This window comes from Alosa pseudoharengus, unplaced genomic scaffold, assembly GCF_046254945.1.
Source record: "Alosa pseudoharengus isolate Yale_2024_CS ecotype anadromous, Long Island Sound unplaced genomic scaffold, YU_APseudo_1.1 YU_APseudo_1.1_scf_23, whole genome shotgun sequence".
Taxonomy (NCBI): Eukaryota; Metazoa; Chordata; class Actinopteri; order Clupeiformes; family Clupeidae; genus Alosa; species Alosa pseudoharengus.
This window is the reverse complement of record NW_027468685.1, coordinates 22,282,612-22,303,418: the sequence shown is the minus strand read 5'-3', so window position 1 is coordinate 22,303,418 and position 20,807 is coordinate 22,282,612. Positions and strand designations below refer to the sequence as shown.

At 42.3% G+C, this 20,807-nt stretch overlaps 3 protein-coding genes across 3 annotated transcripts; 1 reads left to right on the top strand and 2 right to left on the bottom strand.

Moving 5' to 3' along the window:
• Positions 1-4,318: 4,318 nt before the first annotated feature.
• Positions 4,319-9,954, bottom strand: cdca8 (cell division cycle associated 8). The gene is made up of 11 exons (XM_076301002.1): positions 9,871-9,954; positions 9,280-9,376; positions 8,911-9,042; positions 8,746-8,783; positions 8,514-8,583; positions 8,364-8,428; positions 7,572-7,654; positions 7,375-7,470; positions 7,020-7,149; positions 6,739-6,825; positions 4,319-5,041 (listed from the first exon to the last, which is right to left on the bottom strand). Exons 2-11 carry the CDS (start codon positions 9,371-9,373, stop codon positions 5,006-5,008), a joined length of 831 nt encoding a protein of 276 aa, XP_076157117.1. The 5' UTR covers positions 9,374-9,376; positions 9,871-9,954; the 3' UTR covers positions 4,319-5,005.
• Positions 9,955-10,182: 228 nt separating this feature from the next.
• airim (AFG2 interacting ribosome maturation factor) lies at positions 10,183-12,502 on the top strand. The gene is made up of 4 exons (XM_076301001.1): positions 10,183-10,748; positions 10,826-11,024; positions 11,110-11,233; positions 11,566-12,502. The coding sequence occupies exons 1-4, from the start codon at positions 10,480-10,482 to the stop codon at positions 11,601-11,603; spliced, it is 630 nt and encodes a 209-aa protein (XP_076157116.1). The 5' UTR covers positions 10,183-10,479; the 3' UTR covers positions 11,604-12,502.
• Positions 12,503-13,518: 1,016 nt separating this feature from the next.
• cldn35 (claudin 35) lies at positions 13,519-14,372 on the bottom strand. Its single transcript, XM_076301000.1, has one exon. It carries the CDS (start codon positions 14,365-14,367, stop codon positions 13,678-13,680), a length of 690 nt encoding a protein of 229 aa, XP_076157115.1. The 5' UTR covers positions 14,368-14,372; the 3' UTR covers positions 13,519-13,677.
• Positions 14,373-20,807: the final 6,435 nt, after the last annotated feature.

Sequence of the window (20,807 nt, the reverse complement as noted above, 5' to 3'; positions counted from 1 at the left end):
CATTCGCTGTGTCATTTATATGTAATTTAGGCTCGCATTGGGACATATTACTCTCGCAAATAGGGTGATATACTTTATCGAAGCTGCGCCTGATAAAAAGGGTGCCCACGAACCAACATCAATTGCGATCCGAGAGAGACTCAGTCAATCTCTGACTCAGTGGAGGACTGAGGAGAATACCACCGCTAAAAGGGCATCTGGGCTAGGGCTAATTATCCCTCGGAGGTAAGTGTGTGCTGTTTCACCGCCATCGTATGGTCAGTTTTTCCCCCACTTTCATTGGCCGTAATGAATGAGCAGAGTAAACCCACTTTAATTCATTCCTGTTCCCCTGGCCTTGGTGGTGTTTGTCTTTCATATCCTTGGAGTATTAAAAGAGACACTCAGCTCACAAGCAGCTCTGGTGATATGGACGAGAGCTAACTGCCAGGCTGTATCATATCCCCTGTAAGCTACGGATCTGCTCATTAAGTCTATAATGGTGTTCCAGGCATCAATGACTGTCAATGGATTTTTTTATATTAAACGTTTCAGAGATATATAATGTGTCCATTGAATCTAAATCAAAGTAACTCAGACTTTGTCTATTAATCTGTGACATCTGTGACTGAATATTCTAGGTTTTATTTTAGAACAAATGAGTCAACCAGCCTCCATGGTTTTCATAATGAAGCTATTTCACCAAAAAAAAAAGCACAATCACCCATGCTTACCCAAACCGAAGGCATCATTAGCCCCAATTATTTGCTCCAATGTGTCAATATGGCACCAAATGGCATCTTTGCATGGTAAGAAGACTATGACTTCACATATGGATTTCCTACACTAGTCTGCACTAACAGCTACCTGGCTGGTACTGGACATTGACACTTTGCCATAACCCCTCGTATTCTTCCCTCAGACAATGTGGCAGACGAAGAGTCTGTGAGTAAATTGATTAGAGGCTGCTTGACGGATGGGCATCGTTGGGGGAGCGGACACCCTTCAGAGGATTCATTTGGCTTGAAAGAGGGCCTTGCCAACACCATTCATCTTGGCACAAATTCGGTAATTTCCTGCATCCCAGGGCTTCATTAGGCTGTATTCTCAAGGTTTTTTGAAGCAGTGATGCATATGCTTGATTTGCTTAGTGGATGTATCAGACATGATGGTTAATAATGACGCTTCTGAGGAATTTGATGAAGAGGAAAGGTGAAAAAGAGGGATTATGAGAGGTGGCGGCGTGTGGTGGTAATTGGGAAGATGAATTGAGATAAAAGCAAGAGAGAAAAGCAAGGCTGCAAGACAAAAGAAGGGGTCTTGGAAAGAGTCGCACTGCTCAGCTGAAACACTGGCTAGTCGGCCTTGACCATGACGGATCGCTCTCTCAAGTGAACACGTTAGGCTAGAGCAAGTTAAGAGCCTTCATCTTTAGTCTCCCCGCAAACGCATGACTGATGGTAACAGGCATCAGTGCATCCTGGAGCACAGTGCCCCTCTTCACAGGAGAGCGGCTGCGATGCACTGTCTCTCCGGGTGATTTATGCGCAAGGGTCAATGCCACTGGCCACCAAAACCCCTCCTCATCCATACAACACCTGTCACTGGTGCTGCTTGAAACGTGCGCTTATTACAGAAGAAGCCATGCATGAAATATGGCCATCACCCCCCCCCCCCCCCTTTTTTTTTTGCTGAGGAAAAAAAGGAAACAAGTTAGAATTCATATTCGGCAGGAAGGCCCTACCGTGATAAGTAAAGCAGGTGCGCACCACTGAATCCGCTAACGAGGGAGCTGAACCGCACGCACCACTGATCACAACATCTGTCGAACGGCTGAATTAGATTTCAGCGCCGAAGCACCGGATAGAACAGCGGGTAGGGAGCCAGTAACGAGAGGACTCGAAGGAAGTTACACAAGGAGAAGGAGAGAGGAAACTTAGAGACCTGAAATTTAGACTGGAATCCCTTTAAAAAAACATAACAGAGGCCACCATCTCCAAGGGTAGGGCAAAGACTTCAGCATCGTCTGGGCATTTGTAATTTGTCAGTTTCGGACCTACTGTCTGAGTCCTGTGAGTTCACTGCATCTAATTGGCACTAATTGGATGAACTTGCCAATTCAAGGTTAGAGACACAGCAAGCTGAAGGGGCCAAGGGAGATGCTGTGGCTACTGCCAAAAGAAGACTGGAATTATCAACTGCTCAAAGTTCCTGCATTTACAGTAGTATTGATTGGATATGTGAACATGTTTCAAGGTAATGTTGGGACCAGAGGGGGGGGGGGGGAAACTAACTAGTCATGGACAAGTTGACCGTGAAATAAGATGAAATGGTTGCCAGATCTATTAATTCCATTATTGGATGTTTCGGCAGCTGCTTTTTAGTCTAAATTGAGTCTATTATACTGACTTACAGCTCCTCTTAAAGAACAGGAGTCTGCATCCATTTTTTCCTCCACAGTAGAGGGACTACACTACTGTGCTACAGCTGTCTTTAGCTGTATCATACTGCCCCCATGTGGACAAAAAGTATACATGCTCACAGACAGACTCCTAACAGCATTAGAAAGTGCATTCCTCTTTTAGATTGGGTTTTCAGAGGATGATGTGCATTGATTTGTTCTGGCTGCTGACTGTTGGTTGAACTTGGCTCTGGATACCAACATTTACATAACCACCCCCCCCGGTCAGATGCTTTCTGTAATGCCTTACCGGCTAAGTTCCAAACGAGCATACCCTCTCCCCCCCAACAGAACCATCTATTTAAACCATGCTGATCATTAAACCAACAGCAAAGTTCACTACATCAAAACAAAGCATGCACTCTCACTTGAATGTACTACCAAGGCATTTGAAATTCTACAGGTATTCCTGTCCTCACACAAGGCAACTATAGGTGTAGCATTTTCCCGTGGCACATGTAAAGCCCTTGACCTAAAAAAGGGCCTGAAAACAAAGGATAGGCCACAACAACATGACTTAAAAGTTTCACATCTTCTGATGTATTAGGCCGATGGCAACTACTGCTGTAATACACCCGCTAAACTTCCACACATCCAGCCAAAATCTTGTTATGCTTCAGCTAAAGCCCCACGCCTGGATACCCCAAATCTCCAAATGCAGCAGGACGACCCACAGCCTCAAACGCAGCAGGATGCATAATTAATCGTCAGGAGAGTGCAGTATACCTCATGCACCAACCCAGAAATTGAATTCCAGGTCAGGGTATCTCGTTGCCTTGGCAGTCAGCAGTCCAGGCTAAGTCAGGCATCCGGTAAATGAACGCATAGTGAGCCCAGCGGGCTCTAAGTTACCCACTCTTGCTGCCTGGATCGCATTAGTTACCAGCAAGAGTGGGCTGGGTGAACTGCAGAGGAAAGAGGACTGTTCATTTCATGGTCTCTCTGTAAGTTAACTTTGCCTAAATTGAAGGATGTGAATTGGATCAAGAAGTCCCAACACATTTTAAGAGTTGAACAGCTTTCATCAAAAGTGACAAATACATGCTCTGCAACAACTGCATATCATGCGGGGAGGGGGGGTTTGACTCCTGTTATACACTGGCCAAAAAAGAGTCAGTCCAACTCACCAACTCCACTTTTTCATTAGCCCACCTTTCACTATAATTATGGAGCACATTCCAGTATTCACCAACGTATTGCTTTGACAACCTTATGCAACCACAAATTTATTTGAGTTGGAAATGACAGGAAACTTGACCCTTTGCGTAAGTCTTCAAAACAACACGGTCAATGAACTGTGATGGCCAATTCATCTGTGAAAATTATTCCTCATTCTGAGCAGTTTGAATCCTAGAGCATGCCATGCCCATTCCATCAGGGAAGAAAAGACTGAAGCAACCCCAGATCATAACACTGCCTCCAACGGCTTGAAGAGCAGTGGTGCGTAGGCTGATCTTAATTGAGTGGATGCCCGAGGACACCTGCCCACAGTTACGAGTATATATATTACGAGAAAATATTTGTAATGATATTCAGGTTGTTTGCAAAATGTCATGAGAAGGATAACATCAGTATTTCACTCACGATTCACTTTCAAATAAATCATTGGCTAAATGATTTTAATCAATGCAGCATGAACTTGCCACATAGGCTACCTGTGTGATAGGAGGATGTTGATGGATACGGCAGAGAAGCTGGAGACGAGAGAATTTAAAATAAAAAGACACTAAAACTATGGGAAGTATTTGGATTTGGTTCTTGCAAAGCCATTTAAAAGTAGTCTGACAGCCACAAAACAGGCACAACCAACATGGTTCGTCACAAAAGCAGCACTCATAAGCCTGATCATACATAAATACAACTGCTGACAGCTTAAGATGTGAAAAAGACATTCAAATGTTTATTTAAAAATAATATGATGGCAGATGCTCAAAAGTTTGCTTGTGACTGAAAGTACAGTGTTAAAATTATTGAAAACTCAAGGTTAGATCATGCTTGACAACACCATTACAACACCACTACAACACCACAAACTACTACTTGTAAACTACTACTATTGGATGGTACATCTAAGCAAACATCTTCCGAAAGTAGTCATATTTACAGATCTGTACAGAATGTTACAATCAAGCAATCCGTTAGCCATCATAAATTGTATTGCAATGAATGTATATTCAGACCTAGAAAAATGAATGCCAGGACTGTTACTGCTGGTTCTTTTTACATGGACATCAATGGTCTACTATGGTTCTGGGCTGGGATTCAATGCCCTTGGCTTCTTCTGTGTATATTTACAAAACTGGAAACCAAAATAAGCTATGCTACACCTAGCATACCAGTCCAGAGTTAGACAGTTTTTTTTTGTTGTTTTTTTTTTAATTCCCCTCACCCACTCTGCATTTCTATCTAAAGAATAAGGATACACATACAAAAGCAGATGGACAAGAATGTCAGAATGACACAAGAATTGTGCAAGAATAAAAGGTCATCTTAGTGAAGAGAAAGTAAAATGCATAACACCTTGGAATATGTAAAGATCACGTAAAAACTGTATAAAAACTGCAGTTATTTGGAAGATCCACAGAGCACCGTTAGCCGATTCTGTATAGGGGAAAAAAAGAAGGAAGGGGTAAACATTCTGGCCAACGATGTGTGTTTGCTGTTCAAGTCTTTCTGAATATGTTTATACTAAAGCGATCTAACAGTCTGAGAACACAGGAAGTTACACTGAGAAACAATATTTTAACTCATATCAGGGTTCCCACTCTAAGTCAAATATAAAATTCCATGACTTTTCTATGACTTTCCCTGACAAATAAAACTGAATTTCCGTGACTTACTATATAATGAATAGTACACCGACCAATGATTTCAGAGCACCCGCGTAGCGGTCAAGAATCTTTTACTTTTTTAGAGCGGGAGATGAATAAATGAGCATTGAATAAACACAGTTGGGATACTCAAGCAAGCAGTAGAGCTAATTAGCAGATATACACACACATTCTGCATGGAAATGTCTATTAATGTATTCTGGCAAGTACATTTTAAACTGCTACAACAAAATTCCCTAATATTCCATGAATTTGTCCCAAAAATCATACAATTGCCTGAATTTCCATGTCTGGAATAGACTTTCTAAAATTCCATGATATTCCAGAAATTCCATGACCCGTGGGAACCCTGACATATATACACACACAGAGTTTATTGCATGCTCTATATCAGGGGTCTCCAACCTTTTTGGGAATGGGGGCTACCTTAAGGACCCGAAATCATATGGAGGGCTACTCATTTGAAACAAACAGACCCTCACCCCTTTTTTGCGAGGGTAATCCTCCTAAATAATAGGCCTATGTGATTTTTTACATTTCAATTATCAATATGATGTAGGCCTATAAGCCTTTATATATTCATCTGATTCTTCAATATCAATATGCAACACTACCAACATTTTTGTTCAGTTTGTTCATTTCAACATTTCCATAGGGAATCTAATCTAATTTTTTAAATGACAAAGAAAAAAACATTTTTTTTGTGCAATTACTAATTTAGGTTACAATTTTAGCATTACCCACCATTAAGAATTCAGAGGCTGTTTAAGTTCTGATTTCAGTGGACAATTTGATTGTAACATTTCAATAGCAATCACCAGCACCACCCTAGATTATGAAGACGCCTTTTATAGTTATTGTACACCTGAAATCTCTCAATGATTTAGACAAAAAAGGTTTTCCAGGTAATGCAGTCCTATTGCATAGCATGCAGGCCACAAGATTTCCAGCACTACTGTTACACCAGTAGGCTACGGAGGAGAAAGGGCCCGTGAGCTACAGCAATTGTTTTTCAGTTCTTGAAAAACATTGGCTACAGCAGACGAGCAAGCTTTTTTTTTTACCCTTTCTTTTACCGTCTATCCGTGCGAGCAGCGTGTATGCGCTCCGCTTCCGTTATTGTTTAAAGATTGAATGGGAAAGGGATTCGGAGCCAAAGGCTAAATTTAACCCAGGTACAATTTGTAAGGCATCACCAATATCAAATTAATGTTGCAGATGTGTGGTCTACAATTAAATATCTATTACAAATTTCACAATGGAGAATGTTTTAGAGCGTGATCGGCAGGCGACTTGTTTGCTATTTTTAGAAAATGCGCTGTGGGCGCCTCATAGGTGTCCCGCGGGCACCGTGTTGGAGACCTCTGCTCTAGATCAATTCCAATGCTGTGCATTGTGCTTCAACAAGAAACCTTTTGAGGGGAAACTTTCCCAAAGCCAAAACAACCCGGTTCCTCAAACACTTACCTGTAGTTGCCGAATACTCCTAATAGCATTGTCATCCAACTGACTGAAGTCAACGGAGTCCATCTCACTGGCCAAAAGCTGAATGCACTGTAACACCAGACAAATAAAAAAAAATAAAAAAATCTATCAACAGCAATTCAGAAGTCAAAAAGAGGATCTCATATCAAGTTACTCAAATTGTTCAAAAACTTGTTCTAGCGAGTGTTCCAGCAAGGATTCAATCATTCAGTGGAATATATTTGAGTCTGATTCAGTACATGCTCAGAACACATAATGCTGACCTCTCCATTTCCAAGGGGCACATTGATGACTACATCCTGACTGCCTCCTGCGATGGGGGAGCCGTTGACAGAGATACTGTAGACCTTCTCTCTATGGCGGGGGTTCCTCACTGCAGGAGTCTTGGGCAGCCTGAACAAACCAGGTCAAATGTTAGCATGATCTTAGGTTCCACACAGAAATACTGGCACCTTTCGGGTACATTCCCTGTCATCATACATCTTATTGAGGAAGATGGCGCCATACTGTCTGCAGTTCCAGTAACAATTAGTTTCAATTTACAAATCATAACGGGAAATCAGTCACCAAACTATCGCATTCAGTCAGGCTCTACCACTGTGTTAACCTAAGGCCTACCTGGAGTCAAAGCGAGGGGTGACAAGCGGGGTGGGACCCAAGAGAGAGGTTTCCATAAAGCTACGAGCAGGAGTATACAGGGGCTTCTTGGCAGACCTAGGAGAAAGGCGATATGGTATGTAGATTAGTCAAATGGACACCATATCAAAGACTAGTCAAATAGATGGGGCGCAATCTAATGTCCCTGGATTTCTTACTTCCTGATGGCACTGTTTTGCTTGTTGACTGAACGCGTTTTGTTCTTCTGTGAGGTGGAGGGCACTTTCTTAGGTCTGCCAACCTGAAGAAATAAATAACAACTTGGTTTACAGTCCAAAACAGGGTCAACACAAAGCCAGTGGAGTATTCCAAGTACGTGGTTTAGTGACAAACCTGGGTAAGTCAACTCAAAGTAAGTGGTAAACCTCCAACAACAGATCCCTATGGCATTGTTTTTTTTAAAGAGAATGAAGCCATACAGCTCTTCTATTAGGGGGTTTATCACTTACTCTTGAGTTAACGTACCCAGTTGTCACTAAACCACGTATTTGGAATACCCCCCAGAACCACAAAACTTGAGAGCAAGCCGTTCCTGGCCCTCAACAGTTTTGTGTGCTACTCAGGGTCAGTGCAATAATAGCTTGCTGGGATGTTTGCAATAGAGCATACACCAGGTGCATTCAAAATCGCAAACATTATGTTTTTGGCAAACGCTTGAAAACAATCGCAAACAGTCTAAGGAGGTAGTTCTCCGCGTGAGCATTCAAGTTTAACTGTAAACATATTTGCCATGAACGTTCGGCACTGCCAAATTTGAACGCACCACACATGCATCCAAAAGTTGTTTCTTACGCCAGTGTATCACAGTAATGATGACAACTCAAAAGGTTAAGTAATAGAAATCCTCATAACGATAACAATATGTCCTAGTCTCTCTGCTGGCATCAGCTGATACTTATAACATCTACAGAGTAACTGCAATGGTCAAAAAGAGAACCAAAATCTATCACCTTCTTCACAGTGGACTTCGGGGGGACATTTTCCTCATCTTCAACTCTGCTCAACGTCTTTGTGGCTGCAGAGGAAAGTTGTCATGAATAACACCACTGGGATGATCAGAAGGTAGGTGACAATGAGAAAGGAAATAGACAGTATCTTACATTTTTTGGTGGACTTTGTATGGTCTTCAGCCAATGCGCTTTCCACTTTAGCAGCCTCCTCAGCATCCTTCTGCAAGAGACATAAAGAGGTTTGTTTGAGGGAGTCAACACTGCAAAGTGGTGCATCTACAGTGCATATGTAAATGATCAGATTGAATGATCATGAAATTAGTGATCAGATTGAATGATCATGAAATTCAAACAAGAAAAATAACATGAGGCGGGTATTCACCTTTTCATCCAGGACTGGCGATTTGGGCTTCTCAGATGCTTGAGCACAAAAGAAATTATTTTAGATTACCAAAACAGATTGTGATGTGAGCCATTGACATTTACTTCAATTTAAAGCTATACACTGGGGTAGACTTGCAATTCTAAATATGTCAGTTGCACATACCACCACAGTAGTCAAGCCAGTTCATTTGGCGGGCTGACTTGGACAGCTTGATAAGTGCCATGTTATACAAGTAGTCTGCATCCTTCAGCAGGTTGTTGGTCCTCTCCTTCAAGCGCTCCACAATGCTCTGGACTGTATGATATCCAGTAATGGTTAATGACAATGTGTATTTTACGACATTAATCTTTAACTGTTACCATGGCTGTGTTAGTGTCCTACATAAGCAATATACTTTGACTACAATATAAGAGTATTTAATATAAGTCAGAATGTCGTGCTTTCCTGCAATTGGTCGTTTGACCCAACATTATGGTACCTTAAGAAGACATGAGTCTCGGTCCAGCTGCTTTCAAAAGTTAAAGTCCTTACCTTCGCCATCAAAGTCCGCCAAAAAAGCTTCCAATTTGGCTGTCTTTGGGTTATTTTTCCGACTCTTATTTGTGGTCCTTTTCCTTGGTGCCATAATCTATAACAGTTAAATGACATTCAGATTCAGAAAAGATTATATTCGGACACTAGCCTTAGAAAATAGCGCATGTTAGCCACTAAGAAAATAGCTATCAAGTAGCACTATAGCCACCTCGTTATCGTTAGCTAACGTGTAGTGTTATTTATTTATTTTATTTTTTAATCGTGTTTACTAGAGATATTTGCACTTTGTTAGCACAGATAGCATTGTTACGAATGACACGAAGCCCTTAGGTTACTACAATTACAGTGTTTTGAATCATGTAAGCTCTTGTCTTGTAAAAACTGTAATTGTTCGGTAGAAAGCTAACGTTATGATTAGCTGTTGTTACCCGGCTGTGTCAAAAAGCAGGCAGGAAAGCAAAGCTCGATTAACACAAACAACAGCAACGAAGTCAATTGCCATGGGTATTTTTACACCGTTGATCTGGAAAGCTATTTACAAAAGATCGTTAGCATATACTAAACAAATATTACAACAAATTGTCTTACTTTTTTTTATGGTAACTTCTCTACGTGTTCCCTTTTCCTCGGCACACAACACAGCAGTTGGTGAGGTTTTCAAATTCTGTCGCGGAGAACCAACCAGCCACTGAGAGCAGACTTGGATGTGACGTAACGGACGCCTCAATCAGTAGCCAATCACCAGCTCTGAAGAGTTTCCTATCTTCCTATCGAAAACAGCTTTGTTACCACACTAGCCAAAGGACCAATAATTGAAAGACAAACTGAATTGACCAAATGCAAAATGAATACTGATTGGTTGTTGATGCACATTTGACAAGCATAACAGCGGAAGTTGATTTAGCGTGTTAAAGGTTTTACGACTTTTTGGTGCAGTGGTGACTTTCATCGGGTTTTTACAGATTATGTGTGGTTTGTGCCTTAAGAATGACTTTTCAGTGTTGTAGTAAAAGTTCAACTCATTCGCCTTATTAACGATATCCGAAGAACAGTATTGTTACATCGTCAGTCAACCAACGTGCTAACGTTACTTTAACGTGATCAGTTTGCAAGCTGACTTGTTCAAGATCCTCTAAACTTGAATCCCCCTTTCTTTAGCCCTTCTGAGTAAAAACTTTTGCCGTAAATTGACTGAAAATGGCTCAAAGTTGTGTTGCGTTATGTCATCAAAAGCTGAAACAATGTTTCCAGACATTGGAAACTAATCACAAAGCATGGAACTTGGTATGGACCGAATGCACGCCTCTAATCAACTCACTAGGAAACCTGGGTGAGCAATTAATTGCCCTGGATAATGTCCAGCTCGATGTTACACCACTGAAGCGCTTTCCTGATTTGCAGGAACGTCTGCGCATTAAACTACTACAGGCTGTCGACGTTGAGTTGGGCAAATTGGCAGATAAATTGTAAGTATAACACTATGACTACGATGTTGCATTGGTCTGTGTGAGTCCAGTCTGTGAGAATGCTGTTCTTATTATAGGGACGAGCTTCAGAGATTGCTGAAAACCATGAACAACCAAGTGTCTACAGTGTTCCAGTTTTACGAGCAGAACACGGCCACACTCGACCTGGCCACCTGCACCTTGAGGTCGTCCACATCACCATCCATAGCAGACATGCTTGAGTGGCTTCAAGATGCCAATAGCTACTACCGCCAACAATATCCTTTTCTCAGTAATGTTGTGGAGATAGAGATTTCTTTGTAGATTTGACTGACATTGAGATATGGATGGAATAGATTGCTGAGGTTTTTTCTTAACTGAGGACAGGTTCCTGAGGAGAAAATACCTGTTGCAAGTGCTGAAACCTGATGACCTCTCTCTCCTCCAAGATGTTCCAAAAAGATGGGAAGCTGTTGACTCACCTGATGGAGAGGAGCATATTTCAGGTACGCTCACTGAAAAGCAAAAAGTATATGCTGTATTTGCAGACTGCAGATTTCATTTTAATTAAACTCTTGTAAAAAGTATTTCTGTTTTGCCTAACATGTAATAGCAACCTAACAGTCAAAACAGCTGATGAAGAAGAGCTTGTGTTAATAGATATATTTCTGCAATATAGTTCAACCACATATCTCTCCTTGACTTGTTCAGTATGGTCAAATTAATTTGAGGATGTTATTAAATATGTATAAGGATAAAATCTACTTTAAAACTGAAAACTGGATCTCACTTTCAGTGTTGTTTGTTAAGGCCTTTCTGGTTGTTTTTCTCTTGGCAGACACATTGTCGAGAGTCAGCCTCTTCATTGACTCCTAACAACTGACAAACTGAAGACTTGGTGAAAGTGTATGATGTCTATTGCTCCCTGTTTCTATGGGCATGTTGTCCACTGTACGCTCACCTTGGATTTGAAGAGGAAGGGAGACTTGAATAGGAATAACTAGTAGCAGTGAATCCCTCCAGAGACATTGTCTGACATACACCTGGCTATACGGGATGGCTGAACAACTACTAAGGCTGGAGAAAGTGGACAGGCTATGTGGTGGATACCAGACTGAGTTCAGCAAGCCTTCTGTGACTTGTCTGGAATTGACTGATGTGCAGACGGTCAGTCTCAAGGCTATGGTGTATTGATGAACAGAGAATACAAGATTAGTCAAGTCTGGAAAAATCACCAGTAATTTTTCATGAGAATCATACCTCTTGGGAAATAAATTACTTGATGTTTCCACTGAGTGGATAGTAGTCCTTCAGACAGTCACTAACATTTCTTTACTCTATATAACAATTATATGGGAATCATGTTTTTGATGTAAGTTGGGTGGGAAAATATATATTAGATATATTTCAATTTTTGTGCTACAACAAGAGACAGACTAGTTAGCTTCAGCCAGTGGTCCTATGCTTAAATAGGGTTGCACGATTTGAGTGATTCACAATATCATTTTTAAAGTGAAGCTTTAGTTTTCCAAATTTTGCTCACGAGAAGTACAGCACTCCAGTGGTAAACTTTACTGTCTGTCCCACAAGGAGGATGGTATGAAAACAAAAATCATAGATGTGACAAAATTAACCAATCGGACAGTTATGAGCTTTGTGATTAATTGCTACCTTGGCGATTACCTGACTGTATTAGTTCAAATTGTGATTATAAACTGATTAATTGTGCACCCCTATCTTACAGTAAATGTTGTTAATAAAGTGTTCTGCCTAAACCAATTTCCCCATTGTTTCCTTCCGATAGGAGGGCACTTTCCAAACAGAACTTCAGCTCCTGATTTCTTTGTATTATATACATATATTTGTATGTACTGTATTTATTGGAATAATAACTGGGCTCAAACACATTTCTTCCTATGGACTATTGCAGAGGAGATCAGCTATGTGTCATGTACAGATCAGATTATCCATAATGCCTCAGGACTCGGTGCTTATTCAAGTGTACATCCCCGGTTGAGTGTACTGGCTGAATGACTGCCAAGGAGACAAATGGATATGCTAATAACATCACTTTCTCTTGGTACAATGCCCTCATGACAGAAACCGACGTCCAAGCCTAATATATTCATACAAGGAGAATGTTGAGAATGCATCCTTTTCATATTCACTGATAAGAGGATCTGAATGCCTTGTCCTTTACCACAGTTTTCGTCACACTGACACATTTTCTTTGATTTTACTTAAAACACCAAAGCCTATGTTCCTTGTTAAAAGTGGAATGTTCCTTAACACCCTGTATCGTTTCATATGGTTCACCCTGCAATGGGTGGGGGAGTTCTGTTTGATTTAGGATTGAAACTGTCAGTGCAGAACTGTTCTCTTTTTAGAATTCACACACTTTATTCTGTCCATCTGGTGTCTTCAAAGGCAGTCAGATGTTCATGTCACATCATGAATACATGCAGACAGGTAGATACACCATTTCCCACACACTGTAGCACGCAAGCTAACAAATGTTTTAATGACATGTACTAAAAATACACAAATGTCACTGTGATCTAGCTTTTATGCTGTCATATTTTCACAGCAATGGTGCACACCCAGAAAACTCAGTAATGCCAATATTAAAAAAAACACTGAAAACCCATGGCAATACACGGTTGAAACAATACAAACACCAAGACAAACTGAAGTAATTTAAATAAATACTAGAAGAGAAACTGCATTTCTATGCATCATGCTTATTTCAAAACTGAAAGGGAGAAAAAAATAGAGGTCGCAGACCACCAGAATTGACTCATTCCAGTAGGTCTTTAAATGCCCTTAATACTTGACTTACACCTTCCAAAGCTTATATTACAAAGTGCTCTCATCATTAACCCTACATACTGTAATCCAACTATCAACCATCCTTGCTGAAGCCCCTCACCGTCACTTACATTCCTTCTTATTAGACGTACTCTTTGAGGGGCAAGCTGTTGCTGGTGATGGGTTTTGGCGGGTCGGGCGCAGAGGGCCGAGTGGTGGTGAAACTCCGGGTTATGTATCCACGCTGGTAGCCTCCCCCCCCCTCGATGTGGGGACAGGTGCTGCTCAGCACCGCCCCACTGATCATGAGGATGACCGCGGATGCCCAGCCCAGGTAGATGGCCTGGCCCAGCTCCCGCTTGTGCACGACGGGCACGTTGGGGTTGTAGAAGTCCTGCACCACCGTGTTGGCGGTCCAGGAGATGGGCACCAGCACGCACAGGCCCGTGAGGATGAAGAGCACGCCGCCGGAGAGAGCTATGCCAGCTTTGGCATGGCGGTCGTCGGCGGCACAGGTGGTGCACTTCATGCCACAGCAGGACACAGTGCATGAGAGCCAGCCCAGGAAGATGGCCACGCACATCAGGGCCCGGGCAGCCTGTATGTCTGGCGGGAGGGCCAACATGGAATCGTAAGTTTTACACTGCATGTGGCCTGTAGTCTGATAGATACAGTTCATCCAGATGCCCTGCCACACGATCTCCGACGTGAGGATGTTGCTGCCGATGAAGGCGGTCACCTTCCACTGGGGCAGCGCTGTCACAGCGATGGCCATAATCCATCCGGTCACGGCGCAGGTGAAGCTGATTAGCTGCATGCCCGTGTTCACCATCCCTCCGTCCTCTCTGCTGCCCACAACCGGCCACAGCCTGGACCCGATGTTTGCTGGTGGTGATCCTGCTGCCAGAGACGACGTGGCCCCTTTCCCCCTCTCCCCCTCTTCCCTGTGGTCTGGTCTAACAAGCTTTTCCTCCCCCTTTTTCTTGCACCCTCTTAGGCTCCCAGCTGATCAAAAAAGATTGTTAAGCTCCAAAATTCTGCCCCAAACTGTTTCACAATTGGATTATGGACCCTCTTGACCTTTTTGTCTCCCACTCTGGACTTTTTACCAGCTGTTTTTCAGTAATTCCTCTAAGGGATTGTCGCGCCTCCCTTTTAATCTCCTTCTGTCTTTTCTCCTGCAAACTTCCCTGTTGAGCTTGGACTGATTAATTATTGACAAGTCAGGAAAAGGGCCCGGTCTCGGACCACTTGACTGGGATGGATTGGCCCACCGACAAAGCGCCGTCCTCTTGATTGGCGCGTCGTCAGCACAAATAAATTGTGTGCCACAACCAGCTGCACTGCTTCTGGTCCTTTCACCCTGCTGAAAGCTAAGCCGTTGGCCAGCGGAGGGGACATGTGTCTAAGTTACCGTCCGAGTTCAGAGTAGGTTTACTCAGATGGGTGAGGCTGATAAAAATTTGATAGCGCAGCCCCGCTGCTGAGGATGGATCCTTTCCAGGGAGCTGTCAAAACGTCTGCGGTCCAGGAAATTCAGACGAGGTTGTGAGACATAAAAAAAATACAAAACACGCAAAAGAATTGACCCCAAAGCATCAGGAGACAAAAGATAAACAATCAGTGTTTAAACAGTCTGTAGTGTCTCTGACCTTTGTAGACAACAAAAGGGGAAAAAAAGAAATCCTCAAGAGTTTGCCCTCACTTAGCCTTCTGAGTCTTGCTGCTGTCCAGCATGGTGTTCTCTCTTGCTCAGCCTCGGAGGTAATGAGGATATTGTCCGTGGGGTATTGTCCTGGCCAGCGGTATGAACAGGCAGACCGTATCAGCAGCTCTCTGCCCCTGGAGTCACTTTTTTCTCTCTCTGAGTGTTTTTAAGAACCTCCTGCCAGATGAGGGGGGAGGGGGGGTCAATCCAGAGAGAAATGCAGTGGGGTCAGACCACGGGGGCCACTCCAGCCCTGACAAAGACCCACGGCGCAGCAGTGAGTCCCGGCTGGGTTAAGCCCGATCGGGCAAAAGCACCACAATCATTTGCAGAGACATCAAAAGACACAGACAGATTCACAGAGAATCACACCCGTTTCTCAAAGCCCAGGGATGGACGCATGACACAACGGTAGACAAAGCATCCACTGAATCTGTGAAGGGCAGAGAGAGAGAGAGAGAGAAGAGAGAGACTGAACAAGGGAGGGGAGGGAGGGAGAGGGGAATGAGAGGGAGAGTCATGTCTGTAGGTGGATCAATTAACACAAAAGAATATGTAGGGGGCCTCAACTTTGAGGTTTAAACCCCCAGCTTTCCACACAAACAAATGGAGAAAAAATGCTTTTGCTCTGCTTTTTCTGTTGTACAACACAGTTAAGAGAGAAAACACTCTGAGGAGGTGGTGGGGAGCCTGTGAACATGATTGTTTTTATTGGAAGGGTATGAGGAGAGCTGAACAACACCAATAAGCAAAGCTAAACACCATATGCAACTACGCAGAATCTGGCACCAACTTTGCCTGGGCGATTGGACTTGAAGGAAACAGTTGAGAGTTGTGCTTCCTGATAGATACCATAGAAAGAATACCAACATAATTAAGTTTGAGCCCCAAAAAAACAGCTTAGAGTCAAGTCACTATTGGCACTGAAGTCAAAATTTAATCTGCCTAAGCATGCACAAAAACAATGATTTATGACTTACAGTATACTGCTAACCTGAGCTGATAGGCACACAAATACCCATTTGATGGAAAGGGGGAGCTTAGCCAGAAGTATTAAGCTCTAAAAATGAGGCTATTGTTTTAAAGGCCTTTGTATGGGCGGATGTTTTTTCCACAAATTGCTGTTGAGGATTTGTTTGTGCTGTTGTGTGGTTGTGTACTCGCCTCCCCCACTCTCAACGCATTGCTGGGAGAACGTCTGTGTCCATGTCTATGAATTAAATATTATGGCTACAAGATCCCCAGTTCAAGTTTCCTTTCTCGTGTGGCCTCTTCTCCATGGCAACAGTGGTCATGGCGACAGGGATGGGACACAGGAAATGAAAGAGGTGGGACATACAAAGAGACATGAAGGGGGGGGGGCTCTTTTGGTGAAATACTCAAGTGTGTCTTTCATTATGAAAACCAAGGACTATCTGCTGCATGTTGTCGGCCAGACTGCAATATTTCGGTAAATGAAATTGTAACAATGTGAAAAATTGACTAAAATGGTTATACTAATTGTATATTGGCAAAAACGAAATATATCCATTTTAACATTTGTATTTTGTCATTGTTCCCTAGTTAATGTTAATGGTTGTAGATTAAATACATATTTTCTTTGTCTGTTATTTGTGTCTGTAAATCTGGATAATACTGGTAATACAGGATTTATTTCTCAAGTCATTGTGGAGAGCAACATGTTGTTTTATTTATTGTATTGTATTCACAATCCCACACAAATATATAATATGGCAGATACAGTAACTGCCATATTGCTTGTAATGAGCCATTTTCTGTTTCTGTGCAAAGCTACAGTGCTGAACAGAGGACACTAATTAAGTGTTATTTGGTGTTGCCAAGAATCTCTGTTGTCCCAGGTCTCATGTTCATTCATGAGGCATTGTCTACCCTTTGTGTGTATTGCCATCTAGTGGTATTTATGGTCCAGTGGGCTAGCAGTGATAGTGAAGATCAACAGTTGACATAACACAACACACACCATTCTACCTAACAACAACAAAAAAACACAAAGAAAAAACACAGATGGCTGTCAGCAACCTCAGGGCTTCAATGCTATTAACAATAAAAATACTTAAAGGTGGAACACATTTTTAACACTATAAGGTCTCAAAATCTCAGTTCAAACATACCAAAAAACATACAATACATACATGTTGTACAAATACAGTAGGGCATGAATTTCAAAACATTGTTGTATTGCGGATGTTGACAACATGGCCACCCAGTGTTTCACAATAACACGTGTATTTATGTTCAGCCACACCTTCACACTAAACCCAGGTTATGGTTAGGGTTCAGCAGTGAACAACACCAGGGTTTGACTGCTGAAGGTAAAGCATTAGCAACAATGGTCAGTTTTAACAGGCATACATGTCTTGAAATTGAAATTGACTCAAACTTTATATAGTATATCATAGTAGTTGCTATGTAGAAATATGGTGCTTTTGGGAATCAGAGTGACAGCTGATTGCTAATAGCATCCCTTAACAGCAGAGCTTTGTTGTAATGTATCAGCATTACATGCCTTGCCATTAGATCAGAACCAATTTGGACATCTGTATGATCTGTGACTGTTTTAATTATAGACTGTCAGCTGGCACACATGACAGCTGTGGAAATCAATGGGATCAGAGTTTCTCAGGATCCCAGGGGAACCCCACAAACACCTGGCACATACAATCTACGCTATAACGAACTAGGTCTTGTTCTACAGTATAGGGTGACTAACTCACAGGGTGATTTTCCTTTTAGAAATAACTGGCAACTAGATTTAAAAGGTAGTCAGCATTGTGCTTGCAATTGTGTTTGTAAAACTTCTTAGCAGATACATTTCCAAAACAATGTACATTATATTTTAACCCAACACACCAGAGAGGTAGCTCACCCCTCCCCTCAGTATTCCCAGAGAAACTCCACACAGGGTTTTGTTTTTGTTTGACAGGGGACAGCCAGCCCCCACTTTGGGTTTTTTAACAGTGTAGCCTACTCACAGGATGGCCAGCTAGAGGATTGTGAGATGTGTGCTGAATGTGACAAATGTTATGGGCTTGAAATTGCGTACAATGGCTGGCTGCACCTTTAAAAGGTCATGGTTGAGTCAGAACAAATGGCTATATTTGAGAAGTAATTACAGTATTAGGTGATGTGGTGACAGTTTGACAGCTGTAAATGTGGTGATTCATGGGATAACTTTTTGAGCAATGGTGCTGGGCAACTACATTACTGGTTCCATGTGTTCTGATTGGATGATCATGAAAATATGCCTCCTGATCATTAAAGTACCAAAGATTCTACAACCGTCTCTGAAAGTACTCTAGCAACAACAAGCCACAACAATATTCAGGAACATTGCTCAAGAAGTCAGTTTAAGAACAGGAATATTTCTGATAATGTTATTCAGAGCTCATTAGATATGCATCTTATCTCTTATGATGAAATTGTAATAGCAGAAAGAGAAGGAAAGGAAGAGACACAGAACAGATGAGCGAGGCATTAAAATACCAATTTATTACTTACTTTGCACAATAAAACAAATATTCCCTGCAGGCTAAAAAAAAGGATTTTAACATGTCAATTTAGCAATACAGCAACTGACCAAGCACCCTGTCAGAAGAGGCTGGCTATAGCCCCCCCACCCCCAAACCCCCCCAGATCTCCCCTGCAGGACCTCAAGGGTACCCCCCTATTGCTACTGGTCACACAGCTCGGAACACTAGAGTTAAAACAGCACAGCGCTACACACCAGTATAAGAACCGAGAAAGAAAAAAAATAATAATGTAAAGGAAAAAAAAATTAAATTACAATACACATCATCGAATAACAAATCCTTACATATATCAAAGAGGAATTAAAAAATAAAATCATGCTCTGTTGATGTCTGTGGAGGGTGTTGGTGGGGGCAGGAGGGGTTGGGGGGTAAGTTACAGAGAGAATTAATAAAACATTTATAAAGAGGTAATCCTGTTGCTAGGAGCCCTAAAAGGGATGAGGGGATGGGGGGTCGAAACCCACTACAAGGAAGTGCATTTGGAGGGGTGGGGGGGTGGTGGCCGCGCCAAGGTACGATGGTGGGGGTCATGAAGGGCAGCCAGCAAAGGACGGCAAAATGCCCTTACAAAGCACGGGGCGAGGGTGGGTAGAAGAACGGGAGCAGGACTGGAGTCTTCGCCAGCCCCTGATTGAAGAAAGTACCTCGTTTGACTTTGTGAGCGCGTGCAAAGACTCCCGGCTCCTCGCCTGGCTCCCCACCCGACCCCAATGACCCTAACCCTACCTCGGCTTGTGCCGCAAGTTAATGACATTTCTATAGGAATCGTTAATTTTGTTTCTATCTCTGTGAAATCCAACGGTCATTTAAAAGAGACTCTGCAAATATTGCTACCCCAAAAAGTCTCACCTAAAATACTTATTTTTAGTTTTTTTTAAAAAAGAGAAACCTTTATAAGATCTTTTGCTCTTTCTGTTATCATAATAAATAGTCTCTAAGAGTTTTCTTCTTTCTTTTCTCATAAGGACGATATTCTGGCATGCAAGCGAGCAAAATCTAAAACGTTTTTAAAACTGTTAACAAAGTCTAAAGAGCTAGTCCACCAAAAGCACATTCCCACTGATTGATACAAGCAAAAAAAAAAAAAAAAAAAAAACAAGGAAAGGAAAGTGAGAGAAAAAAAAAAACTAGCACAGGAAATACAAACACCGCACATCAGACCAACAGCCATAGCAACAGACAAAACAAGCAGTTATAGCTTTTTTACTTGTAGAGGAAATGAAAGCAATGCAAAAACATCGGGTTGGGTTCATATTGCTTCGCAGTGAGAATACGTGAGAATAAGAGTTTGAAAGTGGAAACTGCCATGACCTGATAAGAAACTGGGACACGCTTTGCAGGAATAATGATGCCAGTATGGGGTTATCGTGCGGTGTGGAGAGGAGGCCCGAGGACTCCATGTTAACCTGCCCACCCAACCCAGTCCCTCCTCTTCCTCATCTCGTCACATCTGGCTCCCTATTGGTCCTGGCCAGAAGGGGGCGCTCTCCACGCCCCCCGGAGGATCAGCGCTCAAACTCATTCATAGCAAACCTGCTGCTTTAACCGGTGGTTTATTACAAAAGTGTTTTTTGCAGAGCGCCCCCTCCCTGCCGAGGCGTGGAGTGCCGCCCCCACCCCTAACTGACCATCCCTCCCCATCCCCCTACTACCCCATCCCCCTTCCCCACAACCTGACCTCTCCACAAAAAAACGACGAAACCCAGGGAGCACGACCTCAAGAGCCTCCTTCTGGCTAGTCATCGTCAAATCTGAAAGGGCAGTGCTTATGACTGTGAGCTCCAATGGCTGGCATCAGATCAATCTGTGTTTAGCTTTTTTTTTTTATTTTATTTTTTCCATAAATAATAAAAAAATTAACACCACGATAGGTACAGACTTATCAATAGATATAGATACACATGGTCAAATACACACGACAGGGATAGAAACTTTTTTTAAGTGTAAAAATTCAAAACAACTGCCTGCTGCCGTTTTCTCTCTTTCTTGCTTGTCAGCTTCTGCCAATTTTGC

Coding starts and splice junctions, on each gene's coding strand:
- cdca8 (XM_076301002.1), bottom strand. CDS start 9,373: ATGGCACCAAGGAAAAGGACCACAAATAAGAGTCGGAAAAATAACCCA. Junction 8,584..8,745: donor CGCCAGTCCTGGATGAAAAG/GTGAATACCCGC, acceptor TGTCTCTTGCAG/AAGGATGCTGAGGAGGCTGC. Junction 5,042..6,738: donor GGAGTATTCGGCAACTACAG/GTAAGTGTTTGA, acceptor TCCCCTATACAG/AATCGGCTAACGGTGCTCTG.
- airim (XM_076301001.1), top strand. CDS start 10,480: ATGGCTCAAAGTTGTGTTGCGTTATGTCATCAAAAGCTGAAACAATGT. Junction 10,749..10,825: donor GGCAAATTGGCAGATAAATT/GTAAGTATAACA, acceptor TTCTTATTATAG/GGACGAGCTTCAGAGATTGC. Junction 11,025..11,109: donor AATATCCTTTTCTCAGTAAT/GTTGTGGAGATA, acceptor TTCTTAACTGAG/GACAGGTTCCTGAGGAGAAA.
- cldn35 (XM_076301000.1), bottom strand. CDS start 14,367: ATGGTGAACACGGGCATGCAGCTAATCAGCTTCACCTGCGCCGTGACC.